General features: G+C 42.8%; 1 protein-coding gene across 2 annotated transcripts; it reads left to right on the top strand.

The window, feature by feature from the left end:
* Window positions 1-5,697: 5,697 nt before the first annotated feature.
* FAM221A (family with sequence similarity 221 member A) lies at window positions 5,698-15,967 on the top strand. Of its 2 annotated transcripts, none has more exons than XM_069773247.1 (7): window positions 5,698-5,862; window positions 7,557-7,730; window positions 8,525-8,613; window positions 10,644-10,850; window positions 11,684-11,794; window positions 12,474-12,562; window positions 14,335-15,967. In XM_069773247.1, the coding sequence occupies exons 1-7, from the start codon at window positions 5,807-5,809 to the stop codon at window positions 14,401-14,403; spliced, it is 795 nt and encodes a 264-aa protein (XP_069629348.1). In that variant the 5' UTR covers window positions 5,698-5,806; the 3' UTR covers window positions 14,404-15,967. The 2 variants fall into 2 exon arrangements, with proteins under 2 accessions (XP_069629348.1, XP_069629357.1); XM_069773256.1 differs by lacking the exon at window positions 8,525-8,613 and adding an exon at window positions 8,201-8,391 and having other exon boundaries at window positions 5,747-5,862.
* Window positions 15,968-19,543: the final 3,576 nt, after the last annotated feature.

The following is a 19,543-nucleotide window of genomic DNA, read 5'->3' as shown; positions in this document are numbered from 1 at the left end:
ACAAAATCCCCCCAAAGTGACCTGCTTCAAGTTTTGTGAAATACAGAATCTCCTTAAGGTTGATTGGTTCTTAGGCTGGATTGGGTTTGGGTTCTTTTTCCTTTTCTTTTTCTTTGGAGGGCAGAGGGACATAAAACCTCCCTTATATAAAGAACTCCTGATTTGGGTGGTGGTGGTTATTGTTTTGGGTTTGTTCTTTTGGTAATTTCTGAGACTTGAATTTTCCTAGCTGTAATTTGCCTCATGGGTGTTTACCAGCTGATTTTACTTGGTAATTGGTAGTATTTCTGTGCCTGTGAATGATTGTTTAATGTAGGTAGCAAAAATGCTCAAGGTCCACTCCCAAACAAAAGTTCTAATGAAGAAAAATGGAAAGAAAAGAGTACGTTGATTGCTGTCTAAACAGCTAGAAGCACCACAGGTCTCAATACAGCTCTCAAGTTCCACAACCAAAATAAACCAGCAGGCAAACATCTTTCTTAGGGAAGATTTTCTTGATTCTCTTGTTCTTTTTGTTGCTTTCCTGTGGGGGGTTGACTCTGGCTGAATGCCAGGTGCCCACTAAAGCCATTCTATCACTCTGCCCTCCTCAGCTGGACAGGGGAGAGAAAATATAACAAAGGGCTGGTGGGTTGAGGTAAGGACAGGAGAGATCACTCACCAATTACTGTCACGGGCAAAACAGACTCAACTTGGGGAAAATTAACTCAATTTATTACAAATCAACCAGAGTAGGGTAATGAGAAATAAAGCCACATCTCGGAACACCTTCCCTCCACCCCTCCCTTCTTCCCAGGCACAACTTCACTCCCAGATTCTCTACCTACCCCGCCCAGTGGCGCAGGGGGACGGGGAATGAGGTTTACGGTCAGTTCATCACACGTTGTCTGTGCCGCTTCATCCTCCTCAGGGGCAGGACTCCTCACACTCTTCCCCTGCTCCAGCGTGGGGTCCCACCCACGGGAGACAGTCCTCCAAGAACTTCTCCAACGTGGGTCCTTCCCATGGGCTGCAGTTCTTCATGAACTGCTCCAGCATGGGTCCCTTCCACGGGCTGCAGTCCCTTCAGGAACAGACTGCTCCAGCGTGGGTCCCCCATGGGGTCACAAGTCCTGCCAGAAAACCTGCTCTGTGGGCTCCTCTCTCCACAGATCCACGTGTCCTGCCAGGAGCCCGCTCCAGCGCGGGCTTCCCACAGGGTCACAGCCTCTTTTGGGCACCCACCTGCTCTGGCGTGGGGTCCTCCCTGGGCTGCAGGTGGATATCTGCTCCACCGTGGACCTCCCTGGGCTGCAGGGGGACAGCCTGCCTCACCGTGGTCTTCCCCACGGGCTGCAGGGGAATCTCTGCCCTGGCGCCTGGAGCACCTCCTCCCCCTCCTTCTTCACTGACCTGGGTGTCTGCAGGGCTGTTTCTCTCACATGTTCTCACTCCTCTCTCCGGCTGCCATTTCTGCCTGTCCCAGCAACTTTTTTTTCCTTCTTAAAAATGTTATCACAGAGGCGCTACCACTATCGCTGATTGACTCAGCCTTGGCCGGTCCATCTCAGGGCTGGCTGGCGTTGGCTCTCTCGGACACAGGGGAAGCTTCCAGCAGCTTCTCCCAGAAGCCACCCCTGTAACTGCCCCCCGCTACCAAAACCTTGCCCCACAAAGCCAGACCCAATACATTCCTCATCTACATAAATAATTTTTGAATCTCACCGTAGTAACCATGATATAATTAAGATATCCGAGCATTGTCTCACAATTGTGTGTAAAGAAGAAAAAGTGCTGAGTGGTTCCACATTAAAGAACCTTTGGGATGAATGGATGGACAGACAGATACTCCACTGAAACGCACTGAGATGGCTCTTAACAAGCTGCTTATCCACTGTTAGCATCACTGAAGTTTGTTGATCTGTTTTTAATAAAATATTTTTAAAAATACAGAAACATGGCACAAAGATGTAGAGGTTCTTGTAATCAGTGTAGTGAAACATCAGTATCCTTTGGCATCCAGTAACATGCCTAACATATTGCACAGTTGTCTGTTTTTCCAAGTAACTGCAAAATACTTCTTTTTCATTAACACAGTCATTTAAAGAGGCTGGCTAGATAGATCTAAATTCTAATTGAAAATATTTGCTAATGCAGAGGTTTCCAAACTGCATCATGTCTGTGATGTGTGCAAGTTGCCTAAGTGACCAAGTGCCTCCTGTGGTGCAGGTATGTATTCTGGGGGTAATCACTGCTGTTGCAGCCTTTGTGCGTGGGAATGCAGAAGCAGAGTAATTTTAGGAACCTCTACAAGAAGTCTATTTATAAAAATGACTGCATAAAATTTAAGTTCCCAGTTTGTTTTCTTAAAAACCTTTTAGAAAATACTTTCTCAAAATCTCAATTTGTCTGGGATGATGCACATGTGCATTTGTATCTGTTTAAAAATATCATTTAGGTTATTAAAATGAGGCCCAAGTTAATGAAAAAAGCCTCCCATTACATACATTATGAAATCTTATCACTTAAGCACCAGTGGCATCACATGCTACTGAATTATCTTATCTGTAAGTGATCTTAATTCCTACAAATTTCCCAGCTATGTTTGTCAGTACCTCCAGCAAAAACCTTTCATTATTTATTGACCCTTGCTTGCATATTCCGTGGCATTCATCAGCTTACTCTGTTCAGTAGATATCTATTCATGTTCTGTTTCTCTGATAGCAAACCTGAAGAGAAACACGTTGACATTTTTAAATGCCTGTAAACTAGGTTAATAATACACAAACTAAATTTTATTGTAGCACAGGGTTAGAAGTTTATAAGTCATCAGGACTGCTTACATTTGCTTTTAAGTATTTCAGAATATTGATAACAAATGTGGAGGGAGGAAACAATTTGATAGAAACTATTTCCATTATTCTTTACGCAACTTCAATTCTTCTCGTTTTCAGAATAGCTAATTAGAGATAGTCATTAACCAAACGCATAGAGTGACTAACTGCTACTTCAAAATGATGACTTGAGGTCTAAAATATTAAACCAGTTATTTCTAAATTATTTATTCCTGCATTAATGAAGTGGCTATCTTCAATTTACGTAGGTATTTCACTGAGATGAATTTTAAAGCACATGTCAAACTTGTAAGGATTTTTAAACATTTAAAGGGTCACACATTTTATTGTTAACAGAGGGTGTTGAGAGAGACTGTCAACACCCTATGCAGCATTAAGCTGTTGCCTTTGATGTGTAGGCAGCACCTTAGGTCTCACAGAGCTGTACTGTAAGCGAGTGTCCATATGTTCAACCCACTTTGATCAGTGTTCAGAGATCTTGGGCCAGCAGCGTCCGTATGCTACATCACAGCCATAGGAGGTAAAACTTGCCATCTGGATTCTGTTCCTTTTACTTACCTTGTGGCACAGCCTCTTCACAGTAGCAGAAAGCCTTCCCCCCCCTCCCCCCGCGATTCAAAATTATTCGATAGTTTGCCATGGAAAATCTGGTTTGACTCAGTCTTTAATGAATTTTATTTTGGATGTCCATTAATAATCTCTTAGAAGGGATGCAAGACAGGAGAGGGTTTTCTGAATCCAAAATGTATTCCAATGCTCATGCTATGACAGTAAAACAACGGGTGCTTGAAATAGCTTTATTACAAAGTCTTTCACCTTTTATATCTGTTCCCAAGTAAGTCTATGAGCACAAATTTGGATCCAAGCAGATGCTGGGGTGCTAATAAGCTGAACACTGTCTCTTTATCGCAGAAAACACTTGCTGTGATCAAATCCAGGAATAAATCCTCAATTTTTAAGATGGGAGGTAGTTACAGAACAGGTGCCCCACAAAAAATTAACTTTTTATTTCCTACTCAATACCTTCTTACTCACTGTTCACAGGTAATCTGATACTAAAGTACAATCTAGACTAACATTTTTAGCCCTCACCAAAAGCTGCCTTATTCAGAAATGTGGCTCTGCTCTCCAAACCCGAACTGTATTTCAGAGCACCGTTTTTAACAAAGATCTTGCACAGATGAGGTCCATCAACCCATGACATAGCCACTCTGCTCATTCTGCATGAACCAGGCTTGCCAGAGCTCTCCCCCCCAATTTATTGGCAGTGCTGGGATCTCTGGCACTAGTGAAATGTGCATACAGACAAGGTATCTCAAAGATCTTCGGTTCTGTGCAGTTCCTGTGCAGCAGTGTGTTCCTCAGTACATTCGAATTCCCTGCCTGCACAGCGTCTCGTCCTGCTTTCGAGCTCTCCCTCCCCCCATCTGTTTCTTTTTTGAAGTTCTGGTCACTGGAGGAATTCTCTTTTCCCTGGAGAAACAATCCTGACTTCTTTGTGTGGTATTATTTTCCTCTGCTAGCTTACTTGAAGATGTATTGACTGCAGTGATGACTTGCGCCCCTATCTTTTCTGCCTTTAGGAGGGACTGGTTTGTGTTCAGATCTCAGTGTGACAGAACACGTGTGTTGTACTGCAGTGCTGGCTGCTCTGGTGAAATTTCTTATACATGTGGCATAGCCACAGGACAAATGCCCAGACCATATGCTCCATCACCTTATTTAGGTACTGGTGGAAACCTGAGAGTCTCCCTGCTGTGTCATCTCTCTTTGGGGGACGTTTTGGCAAAATGCTGTCTTGGTCCTTGTGACATCTCTCTTCACCTTCTGCTTTGTTGCTGGTGGCTTGCCCAGTGCAAAACAATCTGGAGATTTCCCTGAATTGCTGTACCTTTTTTGACAGGCACCTGTCGTGTTATTGTGTGGAAAAAAGCCTACCCTCTTGGGTCTCATTTTGACAGTCTGAGGGCTCGTAGCTTATGCTACCACGCAGAGCACAGTTTAAATATCAATTTCCTAAAGCTCAGGTAAGAAAAACATACATCTTTTGCTCACCTGTTCAGTCACGATGTGACCAGTACATTTCTATCAAGTGGAAGCGGTCAACTTACACAGTGCGGTATCAGAAATAGCAGCCCATAGTCTATTTTGAAGATCTTAAAGGTCTTTTCCAACCTAAACGATTCTACGGTTCTATTTACTGCAGCCTGCGAACACGTTGGAGGAGTCGTTTCAACATGGTGGCGTCGCCTGCGGCACATGGAGAAGAACTGGGAGTTGCAGGTTGCCAGTCTAAGAGCCATCTCTGGTTATGAGCCTTTCCCGAAGTTGGCCTCCTTTTGTCTTGAACTACGAACAAAGCACGTAATTTATAACGGAACACGTATTTTATAATGGAGCGTACCTTGTATTTTATAACGGAAGGGTGCCTGGGAACGAGCGACCGACCGCGACCACCCCGCCCCTAGGCGCCAGAAGCGCGGTGGTCCAAGGTAAGGCCTGAACGGCGGCGGCGGCGGTGGCTCGGGGCAGGGGCGGGCGCCGGGGGGCCTGGGGGTGGCCAGGCTTTGCTGGGCGGCCGGTGCCGTGGGTGGGCGGCCGTGTCGGTGCCCCTTCTGAGGCACCACACCTGCCTGTGCCGCCGCGCGCCCCGAGCGCGTCTCCCCCGACTCCGACAGCAGGGTGCGAGGGGTGGCCGCTCCCCCCGCCCCGCGGCGGCTGTGCGAGCACCCACGCGTGCCCTGCCCGCGGGCTCCGCCGCGCCCAGGTGCGCCGGCACAGACCTCGTCCTCACAGGCGCGTTCCTCCGCCGCCGCCTGCCCTGCCCGCCGTTCGGCTGCGGTACGCGCCGCTCGGCGCGCCCCACCTGCCGCGGGCCCGCAGCCGCCCCGCCCGCCTCTCGCCCTCCTCTCTCCGCGCCCGGCGCTCCAGCCGCCCAGCCCGCCGGCGGCCCAACGGCGGCGGGGCCGGGCATGGAGCGGCTGCAGGTGGAGGCGGCCGCCCTGGAGGAGTACGCGGAGTACCGGCGGTGAGGGGAGGGCCGGGCCGCGCCCGCTGTCGCTGGGGAGGGGAGAGGGGCGGCGCGGCGGGAGGGAGTGGGGGCGGGAGGCCGGCGGCGGCGGCCTGCCCTCCCCGGCGGCCTGCCCTGCCCGCGGCCCGGGGTTTCCCCTGAGGCGGTAGCTACGTCCTCGCGGCCCGGGCGGTCCCGCCGTCCTGAGGCCGCCTCTTCGGGGTCTGCGGCGGCTTCGTTGCGTCACCACGTCCCCTCCCAACCCTTCCCCCGCCATTTATCGGCGAAACGGGACGTGCCCTGGCTGACTCCGCGAAGGTGCCCGAGAGCGAGAGCGGCTCTCCGCGGAGGAGGGGCATCTCCCTGCCCTGAAGCGGCTGCGGTGAAGAGGCGGGCCTCAGGGCTGCCCGCAAGGGAAGTAACGCGTCGCTTTCCGACGTCCAGCCTGCCCGGCCGCGCGTCGGTGCGGCGTGGTGTGAGAGGGTAGGCAGTCTGCCAGCGGCTCCGCTCTTCAGGAGACGTGGGCTTTCGCGCGGCGTGGATTAAGTTTTGCAGCGTATGGACGCCTGCCCTCGTACTCCCACGTGTCTTTGCTGATCTCATCAGCGCTCCTCTCGAAGAGTGGATGGATCTTGAGCAAAAGTAAACACGGACTGGGTCGTTAACGCTGAAATGTGGTCTTAATTTAGCCTAGGAAAACCTTGAGTAAAACACCAGATGTAGGCGCGGTGGTCTTTCTTACATAGGTAGTTATGCACTGATTCAGTGGGTGCCAGCTGGATTGACATGCAAATGACAGCGATGTGTTGACACGTTATTCTGGTGCTGTACATTATCGGCAATGCACAAATCCACAGAGTATTTGACAAAGAATCTCTCATTCGGTATGTTTTAGCACACCCTAAACAATAACTGAACAATACTGTTATTAACAACAGTAACAATAACTGAAATATTTACGGACATTAATAAACTAACCTTCAGCATAGGTAAGTGCTGCAATTAAGTCTAAATTGTATTTTACGGATTTTACTTACTGTCTTCCGTTGTCTCCATAAACGTAGAATCTGGATGCTGCTCCAGAGTTCCCACTCTTCAGTGACCTTGAATTTGAACGTAGTGATAGCTTAAACAAATGGGCCTGTCCGCGGTGTGGGATACAGCCGTGATCAACATTATGTGCAGAAACTAGCATAGACTTCTTGCGAAATAGAAGACTGCTTGGATGTGGTGTTTGTTACTTTGATGGCAGTGCGGTTACCTGCTTGCAGTTGAATAATCTTCCTCAGACTAGGCTAAGATTTGATAACCTGATACAAGTCTGCAGTAAGTTTAGGTGTAGATGGGTGAAGTGACTTGCCAGAGGTCATTCAAGAAGCCTGAGGCAGAGCTGGCTGGTTACACAACCCTTGATGCCCATTGCTTTTTCTGCCGTATGAAAAGGGTAGTTGGCTTTACTTTTTCCTTCTCTCCTACAATGCTGGTTTTCAGTCTGTCAGAGCAAATTTTTTAAAAGAGCATTATTCACAAAATTTCTGTAAAGATCAGCTATAATTCTGCTAATTGTGTATCACTAGAACAGTATTATGAAAGATAAGATTTTGCATTTACAGCAAAAGTGTTGGTATATATTATTTGAAAAAAAAATCTCGAGAAGCCTACTTTTATTGTCTTCCATGTTCTTATGGGTTTTCTTTATGACATGCTTACAGAATTGTAGGTGATGACGATGGAGGAAAGCTCTTTACCCCTGAGGAATATGAGGAGTACAAAAGAAAAGTATTACCAATTCGGTTACAGAACAGGTTGTATGTGAGCTGGAGATCACCAACTGGCATGGACTGTAAGCTTGTGGGACCAGAGACACTGTGCTTTTGTACTCACCGGTAGGTATCTTTTCTTTTTTTTGCACTGTTGTATTTTTTAAAATGAGGAAAACGTAAAATGTTTTCAGATACGTTACAGTACAGTATAGGCAAGTTAATTTAAGGTCTAAGGGTTGAGAAAATCAGGTTTTAAATCATAAGAACTGTTCTTAAATCTAAATCTCAATACATTTTTTTGAGACCAAAATGATTTTGTAGTCTTCAATAAATTCAGCTTTAAGGCATGAGTTATTGTAGATTAGATTGATTCTGATAGTGCTGTCAAAATGAAACGTAAGGATCTGTGATATTTATGTAATGAATGGATGTAAAAGCACCTGATATTATGAATTTAATTGAAAATTAACAATTAACAGTAATTAATTAAAGATATTTCAAAACAGAACTTGTAAGATAAATAATAAGCCTTTCAGTTAGTTTTCTGTTAATACTAACAAAGTTATGAAAGTTATTATTTTTGCCTGTTTTAGGTATAAGCAACACAAAACGGACTATGAGGTGATTCCCAAAGACCGTCCTATTTGTGTGCCTTGTAGAGTGAGCCGTTGTCAGTGCCAGTCCTATCACTATGTCCCTCTAAATGGCACACAGCCCATCCGTTGTAGATGCAAACACTTTGCTGATCAGCACAGTGCAGCACCTGGATTTTCATGTAACTCTTGTAAGTTGCTGATGGTCTTGCAGCATTCTCTTCTAGGAAACTTAACAGGAACAGTACGTTAGGGATCTGTATTCTGGCCAGAGTATTAGGTACGTGCTGCACTTGTCACTGATGCGTATTTTGGTCCTTGCAGAAGGATGGGAAATGGGAAGGAAGACATCGCCTTTTGCACAGGAGGGTTTAGAACAACAACCTTAGGTTCCCCAAGTTCTGTGAAGGAGAGTAAGTTTCTGAATGATTCGGTTAGGTGCATATGGAGACAGCTGCCTAAAGTTAGGCAGTATGAAAGCACCCCATTTGCAGTTTGTCATTTCCACTGCTGCATGCACATGACTTTTCTACTTGAACTTGGTAGTTTGAGAGAGGGAAGTGTTGATCTCTGTTCCTCTATTGCCTGGTTGAATGTAATGTTAATGTATTTTTATATCTTTTCTCAACTCAATAAGAAGTAGTGCTCTGTTCCCGAAGAGTTAGCACTCTAACAAAGCAGTTCCCGAGCATACAGATTGTGGGTCCAGAAATGCAAATGGGAATGGAGTTTCAAGCAAAAGGATTGAGAAGGCATTAAGAGGAAGCTTTGTGGTTCAGTTGTTTGAGGTTATTTTAATGAAACAGCAGGAATTATTAACCATAAAAACTAAATAATGCATAAAGATGTTTTAGTTTGAAACCTCAAATTAAGTAAGCTGAAGCTTTTTTGTTACGAGTTCCGTACTGTCAGTAAATTTCTTTCATGAAGTCTGTGTAATTTGTACAGGAAAAGTCATAAACAGCTTTTGCTGGATGAGAATCATATCTCACAGAATAAACCATGAAATAGTTATATGATAGTCTTTCAAGAATTTGCTCTAAGTAATATGAAAGTCTTAAATGTGCAATTGGATGATTCAGACTGAATCCTTAGAACACAGTCTTCTTAATAATCATTTACCTTATGCACTTTTTCTAGTGTTTCTCAAAAATACCTGACACTTCTGATGGCTTCAAAGGTTACACAGAGAAGTGCCAATACTTGCTCCTATTTTGGACTTTGTTGTTTTAATGTACTGGTATTAGTCTAGCCCGGTGCTGTATAAATCTAATGTGATAGATAAATTGGAGATGTACACTCTTTATAATTGAAAAAATATTGCTGTAGCACTTCATATATTTTATATACTTTATTCTGTATCCAGAGTAAGAGCTCTGTTATTGAGGAGTGCCCAAAATTATATGAAAAATCCTTTAACATTTCAAAGAATGTGATCCTTCTACATACTACACAAGACTTAAAAAAATTATTTCTTGGTGCCGTGCAAAATGAACTCTAACGTGAGTTGGAAGCAGGATAATTTGTATAATGAAATACTTGCAAAATCAGTTCCTCAATTTCTTCTTCACATCATTGCTCCAGCAGGGCTTTGATGACAGTCTTAGCTGTAGCTTAGGCAGATATATCACTTCACTTCAGTCTGTGTTTCTGAATGTCACATGTCATTTGTATAACTATTTCAGTTACATCCTGTGGCTATGTAAGCTTAAAAAACCGCTGAAAGTCAGTCTAATGGTACTCTTACGAAGAACCTATTTTTCTGTTGCCACTGCCTCTGTTTACTACCCAGATAATTTTGCTAGTTTTAAGAGACATTTAAATTGTGATTTATGTCATAAATTGAGATTCTAAGTTTTCTGGCCGTGCGACATTGGCACATGCTGTACACCTTTGGAGATAATACTGCCAAAATTCTGGCAGGTTGTTTTCTTTACCCACTGACAGAATTTTTTCTCTTTTTTATTTTTTGTCAAGGGAGGGATAGAGAAGGGTGTTAGTATTGGAAATGGACACAAGTTGCAACATAGGAAATCCAGTTAGATATTAGGAAAGAGATGTCTGCTCCAGGAGAAGACCAACATTGGTCTGGGCTGTTCGGAGAGGTGGAATCTCCATCCTCGGAGGTACTCAAAACTTGACTGAATGAGACCCTGAGACTGGATGACCCCTATGATCTAATCCCCACCTTCATCCTTTCTCCTGTTCTATACAGCATTTTCGTACCATGATGAAAAGGCTGTAAAAGGTTTTAGCAAAGATAGCTGATTGCTTTGCCTAAAATCACGTATGTGTTTCCAAATAGAAAGCATAGCTGGATGCTTTTGTAGTGAAGGAGCTCTAGTTTTTGATGAGATCAGTTTAGGAAAACACCATTTTGGCTGCAGTAAAGTATAAATTCCATTATAATTTCACTCATTACACTTATTTATTTGTTAATTAGGTTCCAGGTGTTTGGGCTTTCATAGTTGCTTTACCTGTGCATGTGGTCAGCCAACATATGCTCATGAGACAGTCGTGGAAACTAAACAAGAGCGCTTAGCCCAAGGAAAGCCTGTGGGGCAGGATGTTCCTTACGCTGCTATGGGAGGACTGACTGGTTTTAGTTCACTAGCAGAAGGCTACATGAGACTTGATGACAGTGGAATAGGTAAGTGCAGCTGACCTGAGATGAAACTTAATTCTCTAAGTAGTTTTGAAAAGTAGTAATTCAACATAGATTTTCAAAGTTTGAAGGCAAAGTGGATCAATAGGAGTAAGACTTAAGACAGATTTTTTTTTTTCCAGCAGTCCTTAGGTGTGAAGAGACCACTATGACCATCTTGTCCAACTTCCTGTAGTGAACTGATAAAAAACCTCTTTATCAACAATTATGGTGTTCAGCCCAGTAGCTTCTGGCTGAAGTGGAGCATATCTTTTAGAAAGGACTCTGTAACTTCTGTTTTTCTCTTAATAATTCCATGTTATATTTATGTTATTCCTTTAGCCTAATACTGCCCACATGTTTCTTGGTTATACAGTTACAGCTTTTTTTTTTTTTTTCCCCAAGCTCAAAGGTTAATAGCTGTTCAGCATAAAATAACCAAGAGTCATTTGTAGAACTTTATTTTTGACAGGCACGTTAGTTGGCCTTGATACCTCTGTTGCTCTGTGATTTTGTGTCGTTTAGTAATGGACACATTTTGTCCTGAAATACTGTTTTATTTATTATTGCCATGTACTCATTATTTCTTTTTTAAATTCTGATCTGGTTTCCTAGATTTGTCTGAAGTTTAGGAGCTATAGCATAGCTGTAGTAATTAAAGAAACAAAGCTTTCATTTCTTTTGAAGCCATTTGTAATGCTTTTGTTAACTTGAGTTTATGGTGTCTGCACTGAGTATAGTAGATATGAATCTGTAGCCTTATTTTGACCCCGTCTTGTATGTTCTTAATATATCTCCTGAAGTTAATTTTTGTTTTCATTCAACTTATTTTATAACAGGGACTCCTCCTGCTGAACTTGCAGAATCCCTTGTTACCAGCATGGATCATCCATTTCTAAAAGCATTTGAGGGACCTTCTAGTTCTGCTCAAACCATCTCACAGATAGCAGGTGCTATATTAGTAGGATAATACTGTTTTACAAGAAGTATTTAATATAAAATTAATTGGTTTTATGGATGAATTGAAGGATGCTTAGGGCTAAAATCAAAGTTAAAAATTTAAATGAGTGTTGAAGCCTTGTTATGTCAAAAGTTACTACACCATTCATGTGCTTGAAGTGCTTAGAGTAACTGTCTTGTTAATTTTGCTCATGATGTGCTTTTTAACTTTAATGATTTTTTTTTTAGCATTTTGTATCTTCCCTATTAATGGTGTCACTTATTCATTGGATCAGTTGTTCTAATTTTTAATTCCTACTAGAAGCTCATCATATCTGAATGGATCATATGTATTCAGCACAATCCTGTGAAACTGCCTTCTGCCAGAAAGTCTTTTCTGCATGGAATCAGTTAGGCTTATTTTATGTCCCTTATTTAGTACAAGAATTTAGCAATTAACATAACTGTTGAACTCCTCCAAGACTATAAGAGCTGCTAGCCTACGCTAAAGGGCTTAATCTTTGGTCCCAATTGCTGGGGTTTGTTACTTGCCTATAAAGGCGAGTTCTCACTTTGAATGTGTTCTGCCAAATGTAAAACATAACTAATGGAATAGCAAGTATCATTAATGAAAAAAGTTTTGGGCTTTGTTTGTTTGTTGTTTGGTTTTGGTGGTTTTTTTTTTTTCAGGTGGTTCTAGTGCCACAAGGCAAGTTTCTCATGGAAAGCATTCAGAAGATGATGACATGGCTTACTTTGAAAAACGTTACCAAGAACGGGCAAGTTACTACATTTATTGCTTAATTCAAATATATTTTCACAAGAGGATGTCTAAAAAAGATAAATGTATGATTTAAGTGGCATATAAATGCAGTACATTATTTGTTCTCTTCCTGAGAAAACACTAGCTTCTTAAAGCTTTAAATACAATTACGAGCTATTGCAGGATTTCAGAGGTTAGTCATGATGGTATTTGTCTTAACTGGACAGATTTTTATTGAGGTAACTCTCCATTACAGAACAACAAAATATTTTACTATGTGACAAAAAGACACAACAAAACAGACTTACAGAAAGGTTCCCTGTGACATTTAGAAATGTGTTTGCTACCTCATTTATAAAACTTTATGATGTTCTTTTCCTTGCAAATATCTGTGTAGTTGGGCTAAATCTGGTGTGTCTTTCTTATATGACCTGAATCACCCCCTTAGAGGTGCCTCCTCCACCCCACTGACTATGTTAAATTTAAATGCCCTGTGGTGTAGGTTATTTAGATGCTTAAATACTTATTCTTTCCCCACATTAGCTCCTTAGCTCCACCATCTCAGCTGGGAGTATGTCTTGACTGTTCATGAATTCTTTTGTAAGGCAATGTTGCATAATTAACTTTTAAAATCTTAACTGCTGTTACGCTTGCTGCTTGCAACAAGGCGTTAGTTAATGAGAAAGTTGTTCTAGCTTTGTGAAATTTTAAATAATTTTCTTTATTTTGGAAATCATCACAAAATATGGTAAGATGGTACAAATACAGTATCAGTTTATGGGAGAAAATATGTTACTATCAAATCCAAATTGCTGCGTTTCTTGCCCCTCCCTCCCCCCTGCAAGATTTTATTTTCTTTGCAAAAGGTAGTAGGAATTTAGGATACAAACTTCAAGCCTCCAAATAGGGAAGAATATTTTAAAATTAGTTTCTATGTAGACCAACAACAGGATTGCTTAGCAGTGAGTTAATTTGTAGACATCCAAATCAAGACTGGGGCTTTGCTTCCTTTTGACACTATTTTATGAGGAAAAAAAGCGTGTTAAAAATATTATTTTATTTTTCCTTGCATTTTTGATAGCAACGTGATTATCTTATGTTACATGAGATGCAAAAGTCCATGCATCCCTTTTATGTAATTGCTCTAAATAGAATTTCATTCACTAATGTAACAATACTTGAGAACAAGCGTTGCTTCTAAAAACAACAGATGTATTTGTTTGGATTAATAGTCTTACTTCAAAATGGCAGAGTTAAATGTATGTGTGTTGGTAAATCATACCATGCTGTAAGAGCCTACTGTGTAAAAAAATCTTACGAGAGGAAGATGTGACCTTGTGGGTCAGTGAGGAGACAGTGAGATGGAGGTTTAGCATCTACCTCAGCAACAAACTTCCTATGTGATTTTGTGCATGTTGGTTAGTCTAACTGTGTATGTTACTCGTCTGTAATAAAACTTCTTTACCTTTCATTGACATAAACATAAACCCATGAACATTGTGAGGCACTTTGGACTTGAGGGATACATAAATACCTAGATTGCCATTATCAGAGATAAAGGCAGCACTGGTTTGAATAGGAGAGGAGCTGCAGAGCTATGGAAATGCTCCTTTGTCCTGTGATGCAAAAGTAAGCGATACTAGGTTGGGCTAATAATGATCTGTAGCTCGCTCCACCGCATCTATCACTCTGGTGAATTTGTGAGTGGATGTAGAGATTTAATACTGCATTGCTAGCCGACTTGCAAATTAATTCTTGAACCACTGTTGGTGTCTGTCTTTGTTACAGCTGAAAAAGGAGAAGGCTGCTAAACGGAAAGAAAAAAGTCCAGTGCCATCAAAGAAGCCAGGAGATTAATAAATACTTACTATATGGCACAGTGTTAATCGTTGTATTGAAGAGTATTTTTCACTGTCCCTACCTGCATGCTTGTATTTCTTCATTTCTTTATTCTGCTGTTTTGTTCTATTGCTGAAATTAATTTTTAATTATCTTGTTGTAATAAAAATTGGTACTTTAATCAATGCATTTGTAATCTTCATAATTGTTACATAGATATTCCTTTGAGGATGGAAAATCATATTTAGAAATTTACAGAACTGTTACTTAAGATCTGAGAGAATAACCATGTATTTAAGTATTTTGTTGTAGTAGGGCAAAGAAAATACATGTCTTACAGTCCTGTGACGCACGCACTTTATTTGTAGAGTCCTTAGGACTCATCTTGTTCATGGATTTTTACTTGGTGGGATTCGTTTTGTTAATATTGACATTTTAATCTTCAAATCTTTTTTTTTCTTTCTGTTGGTTTCATCGCCTTTACATAAAATTCAAACATACCCTTCTCTCACGCTTCTCTAGGCTCTGTTCTTGCCAAAGTATAAATATTTTTTTATATGTGAAGTTCTGTACGCCTGTAAACCCATTTCCACACATCCTTACTAGCTACTTGAAGGGATCCTGCTTGTATACTTTATCCCAGATTTCTCTGTCTGATACTGTCCATAACAATGATTCTATTACACTGAACTTCTGAAAACATTAAGTCAAAATGGATATGCTATTTATTGCATGTAAACAAATAATTGTATGGTTTTATTATCAATTTATTTATCCAACAGATACTCTTTCATCATGTCTAATCCAACACACAGACTTCCTCAAGAAGGGAGATGTGCTTTTGTATTCTTTGCGCATATTCACAGTTGTGGCAGCATATGTTGTGTTTAAGGTGGGGGACAGGAAAATTTAAAATTCGGTAACTTTGTGTGGTGGTTTAAATCTGCAAAGCAGCGCAGCAAGAACTTGGTACAGAATAACTGGCAGAGGCTGCAGTTTAGGAGGCAAAAGCAGAGCCTCAGCTAACTTTGTTAGTCTCCTTTGAAAACAGAGAGGTGTAAGTCAGTTTGTGCTTAAAAATACTTGAAGATGTCTGGGATTGAAGTCTTTTCAGGTGGTATGTGTGTACTGAGATGTTAGAGCAAGAGTTGGCAGAAGCTTACAAAGCTCTGATTCCCATCAGAGAGAATGCCTCTATGTGCCTGATTGGCAGAGGAAAAGAGGTGAGGTTGAAGGCATTTGGTGCAGGGCAACTTGCTTTTTTGTTCAGATATCAGGTGTGGAAAGAGAGTTCTTGGGATTGTATGCAGGTTGTACAGTGACTGATGGAGATGGCTGGAATCCAAGTGAGAAGGGAATGGAAGGCTCAGTTGCCCAAATTCAAAGATTAAAAAAGGCCATTTACCTTAACTCTGACCTATGCTGCCATTACTACAGATGCCAATCAGAGAGGTTAATCTGTTACTTTAATTTAAAGGTGTAATATATAAAACTGTTAATGAATATTTTAAAATAACCTTTACCTTTAAATTCTACACTGCTACATACTGCTTCAACTTAATAAATAAAAATATTAATTGGAGCTCCCTCTTCTGGTCCTAATAAGCAATCATTTCTACAGATTCTCTACTTGGTCTCATAAGTAAATGGGGATTTCACAATAGAATTACAAGAAAAAAACAAATGTAAATAACATTGGTAAAAAAAGGTAAATAAGAATATAGAAAAAATATTTTAATGTCAGTCTTCAGAGACATTATTGCAAGCTTAGTAGCAGAAGTTTATTCTACTTTCGTATTTATCCCCGTGGCTATACCCATTAGGGAATGCAGTTCCAGAAATGTATGTGTGTATTTCAGAGACGAGGTTTCTCGCTGTCGTGGTTTAACCCCAGCCAGCAACTAAGCACCATGCAGCTCACTCACTCCCCCCCCCCCAGTGGGATGGGGGAAAGAATCGAAAGGAAAAAGGTGAAACTCGTGGGTTGAGATAAGAACAGTTTAATGGAACAGGAAGGAAGAAACTAATAACGATAATAATAACAATAATAAAATGACAATACTAATAAAAGAATTGGAATATACAAAACAAGTGATGCACAATGCAATTGTTCACCACTCGCCGACCAATGCCCAGTTAGCTGCTGAGCAGTGATCTTCCCCAGTTTATATACTGGACATGATGTTCCATGGTATGGAATACCCCTTTGGCCAGTCTGGGTCAGCTGCCCTGGCAGTGTCCCCTCCCAATTTTTTGTGCCCCTCCAGCCTTCTTGCTGGCTGGGCATGAGAAGCTGAAAAGTACTTGACTTGGTATAAATGCTACTTAGCAACAACTGAAAACATCAGTGTGTTATCAACATTCTTCTCATAGTGAACCCAAAACATAGCACTATACCAGCTACTAGAAAGAAAATTAACTCTACCCCAGCCAAAACCAGGACACTCACAGCAAAATATTGTTATAGACAGAGGTTTTAATAGTTACAAAAAACTTGTATTTATACTGATAACATAACTTTTTGCTTTTAGGAAATAATGTATTGTGCTTTTATTGACATTTTGAGTTAAAAATACTTGTCAGTTTTAAGTGTTTGCTCTGCCAAATTCAGTCTTACTAAATTGTACTTTGATCATCATGAACTGGTTTTATCAAAGTCAATTTTTAAAAGTTTCATTCTCTGCTTAAATTTATTTAACATTTCCACTTAAATTATATGGAAAAGTTATTACATTTATTTCATGATTTTCTTTTTAGTTGGAAAACAGGTGGGATCCTAAAAATACTAACTGCATTAAATACTGCTTAGGAGTTCTGACTACTTTTCGCCCATGTTGATGATGTCAAAGTAAAAGAAACCTACTTTCCTTACTAGAAGGCATACTTTTGACTTCTTGGTATTCATGTAGTACTTTTTTGCAGAATTTTTATTCACACCTACACATGAAAAACCAGGTACAATATATCTCATAATATTGCTGGCTGTGAAAACTGGACACTGATGTTATGTCTTAAGTGAAATTTATACTTAACTGGAATTACTCTTGTTTTTACCCTAAAAAAAAAAAATAATAATTTTGTAGGATCAAAATTGCAACCTCCAATTCTATTGAGAAAAAGGAAATTTTTTTTTAACGGTAAAAGCAGAGAACCAAATGCTACTATGTTTGCCATTAACAGTGGTCATTAAATAAAGAGCTCAGTTTAAGGTGTACTTGTCGATGATTTGTTTTCCTAAGAGCAGTCATGAACTTTGAACATAATATCATGGTACAGATAAGTTATCGGTTCATCTGTATGATTTATTTGTGGGTGTATATCTGTCGTTCAGCTAGATGTATTAACCGTTTCTGACTCTAACCCAAGGAATCGGGTGTGGGAGAAATGGTTTGTTGTCATACACACGAGTGCTCTAAGCTGTTAAAGCCTAATTGCGTAGGTCTTAGGCAATGCTTAAGCACGTCTCATTTTTTAAGTAGCTGGCTTTCGAATCAATATTTTGCCATTATTGTAACAGTCCTAGAGTGTAGCACAGCATTTTTTTTCACTAATCATCCTATGAAAAGGCTTAGGTGTACCTTGGCCATTTATGGTAGTAGAGACTGGTCAGCGATCCTAAGCGGAGGGCTGTTCCGTGCTGCTCTGATACTAAATATAAAACGCATCTGTCTGTCTCAGGTTTGGGAGGAAGGGGAGTGTGATGTGCGAATTCACAGCCAGTAACGGCATCCGTGCGGAATTATTTTGTCAAGTTGTCAGTGTCTTTACAACATGTTGTGCATATTAAATGGTTTCCAGGTCTCGTGTCTCCGTGTCCCTGGAGCCTCTAGCTGTAGTTTTGTTGTAGCCAGGTGGCCTAAGAAAAGAGACAGCTTTGCAGGCAGCGATAGTATTTCTTCTTAGCACAAATATAATTGAAAACAGCAACAAAGGTTTTCCAGTCTAAAAGACCTTGCACAGGTGTACCTGTTTGGGTTTCTTTTTTTTTTTTTTTTGTAAGAGAAGATACTACTTTTGTCTAGAAGCCTACTCTCGCTTTGGAGCCCTTAGCATTTGTCTTCTGGTAGAGTAAATCGTTGTTGGCTGTACGCCGGTTTTAGCTCTGATTTTACACTCGCTGTGCCGGCCGGCCCTGGCTGGGCACCGAGCCCACGTCCTCCTTCGGTCACCTCCCCAGGGAAGGCCCCGGACTCCACCGTGACGTGTCGCTGGCAACCCGTACCTGGCTAATGGCTTCGTCCATCTTCATTCTCGTATTAGGACAGGAAAACTGCCAATACACTGTATGCGGAACCCAGGGACGAGCACCGACGGGCCGGACGAGGGCAGTCGGAGGAGCACGAGCGAAGGGAGCGGGGAGGCCGTCGTCCGCGCAGGAGCCTCCCTGCTGCCGCTTCCTTCGTGCTTCAGCTCCAGGGCCGGCAGGCACCGGTCGCCGCCCTTCTGTGCGCTGAGGGACGCATCGGCGGGGCACGCAGTCACGGAGCTGTAGGCAAAGCCTGGCGCCTGCGAGCTCTGAGGAGCACGGGCGGCCCCTGCGCCGGGTGGGCTGGGGCTGGGGCCGGGGCGAGGGCTTGCCGGCGGGCGGCAGCAGCGCCCCTTTCCCCGCGCAGGCGGGGCGCGCTGAAGAGCCCGCCGGGGCCGGGCCGGGCCGGGCCGGCGGCCGCATGCGCAGAGCCGGCGGCGGGCGTTGGCGGGAGCGGGAGCACGTGCGGTCCGCGGCGGGGCCCGTTCCCCTCCGCGCCGGGCCGGCCGCCTCAGGTCGCGCCGGGGCCGCTCCGTCGCGGGGAGGCCGGCGCCCGGCCCTCGCTGCCGGGGGTGCCCAGGGGCGCGGGGCTGCGCGGTGAGGAGGGGACCCCGCTCCGCTGGCGGGAAGTCGCGGCCGTGCCAGCCCTTACGGCGCGTCTTCGCGTAAAAAAGCATTTTTCGCTTGAGAAACGGGTGCCTCTCCGTTGGCGCGAGAAGGGCTGAGGAGAAGCGTGGGGGTGAGGCGGTAGGAGGGCAGGAGCCCACGAAGCAGTGAACCTGTCTTGTCGTGTTCGGGGCAGGGAGAAGTCGCGTGGGCCCGCGAGGTGGGTGCGTGTGCCTCCCCGCGCCACAGGCCTCTGGAAGAAAACCTTAATTTCTCCTTTAACCGTAGATATCTTGTAATGTTTCA

The sequence above is a fragment of the Haliaeetus albicilla genome, chromosome 2 (genome assembly GCF_947461875.1).
Source record: "Haliaeetus albicilla chromosome 2, bHalAlb1.1, whole genome shotgun sequence".
Classification (NCBI taxonomy): Eukaryota; Metazoa; Chordata; class Aves; order Accipitriformes; family Accipitridae; genus Haliaeetus; species Haliaeetus albicilla.
Note: the sequence above shows the minus strand (reverse complement) of the source record. Positions and strands in the feature narration are given on the sequence as shown.

Bases quoted from the DNA above. Each gene is read 5' to 3' on its own strand.
- FAM221A (XM_069773256.1), top strand. From the start codon at position 5,807: ATGGAGCGGCTGCAGGTGGAGGCGGCCGCCCTGGAGGAGTACGCGGAG. The intron at 5,863-7,556 runs GTGAGGGGAGGG...ACATGCTTACAG, and splicing joins GAGTACGCGGAGTACCGGCG to AATTGTAGGTGATGACGATG. The intron at 7,731-8,200 runs GTAGGTATCTTT...TGCCTGTTTTAG, and splicing joins CTGTGCTTTTGTACTCACCG to GTATAAGCAACACAAAACGG.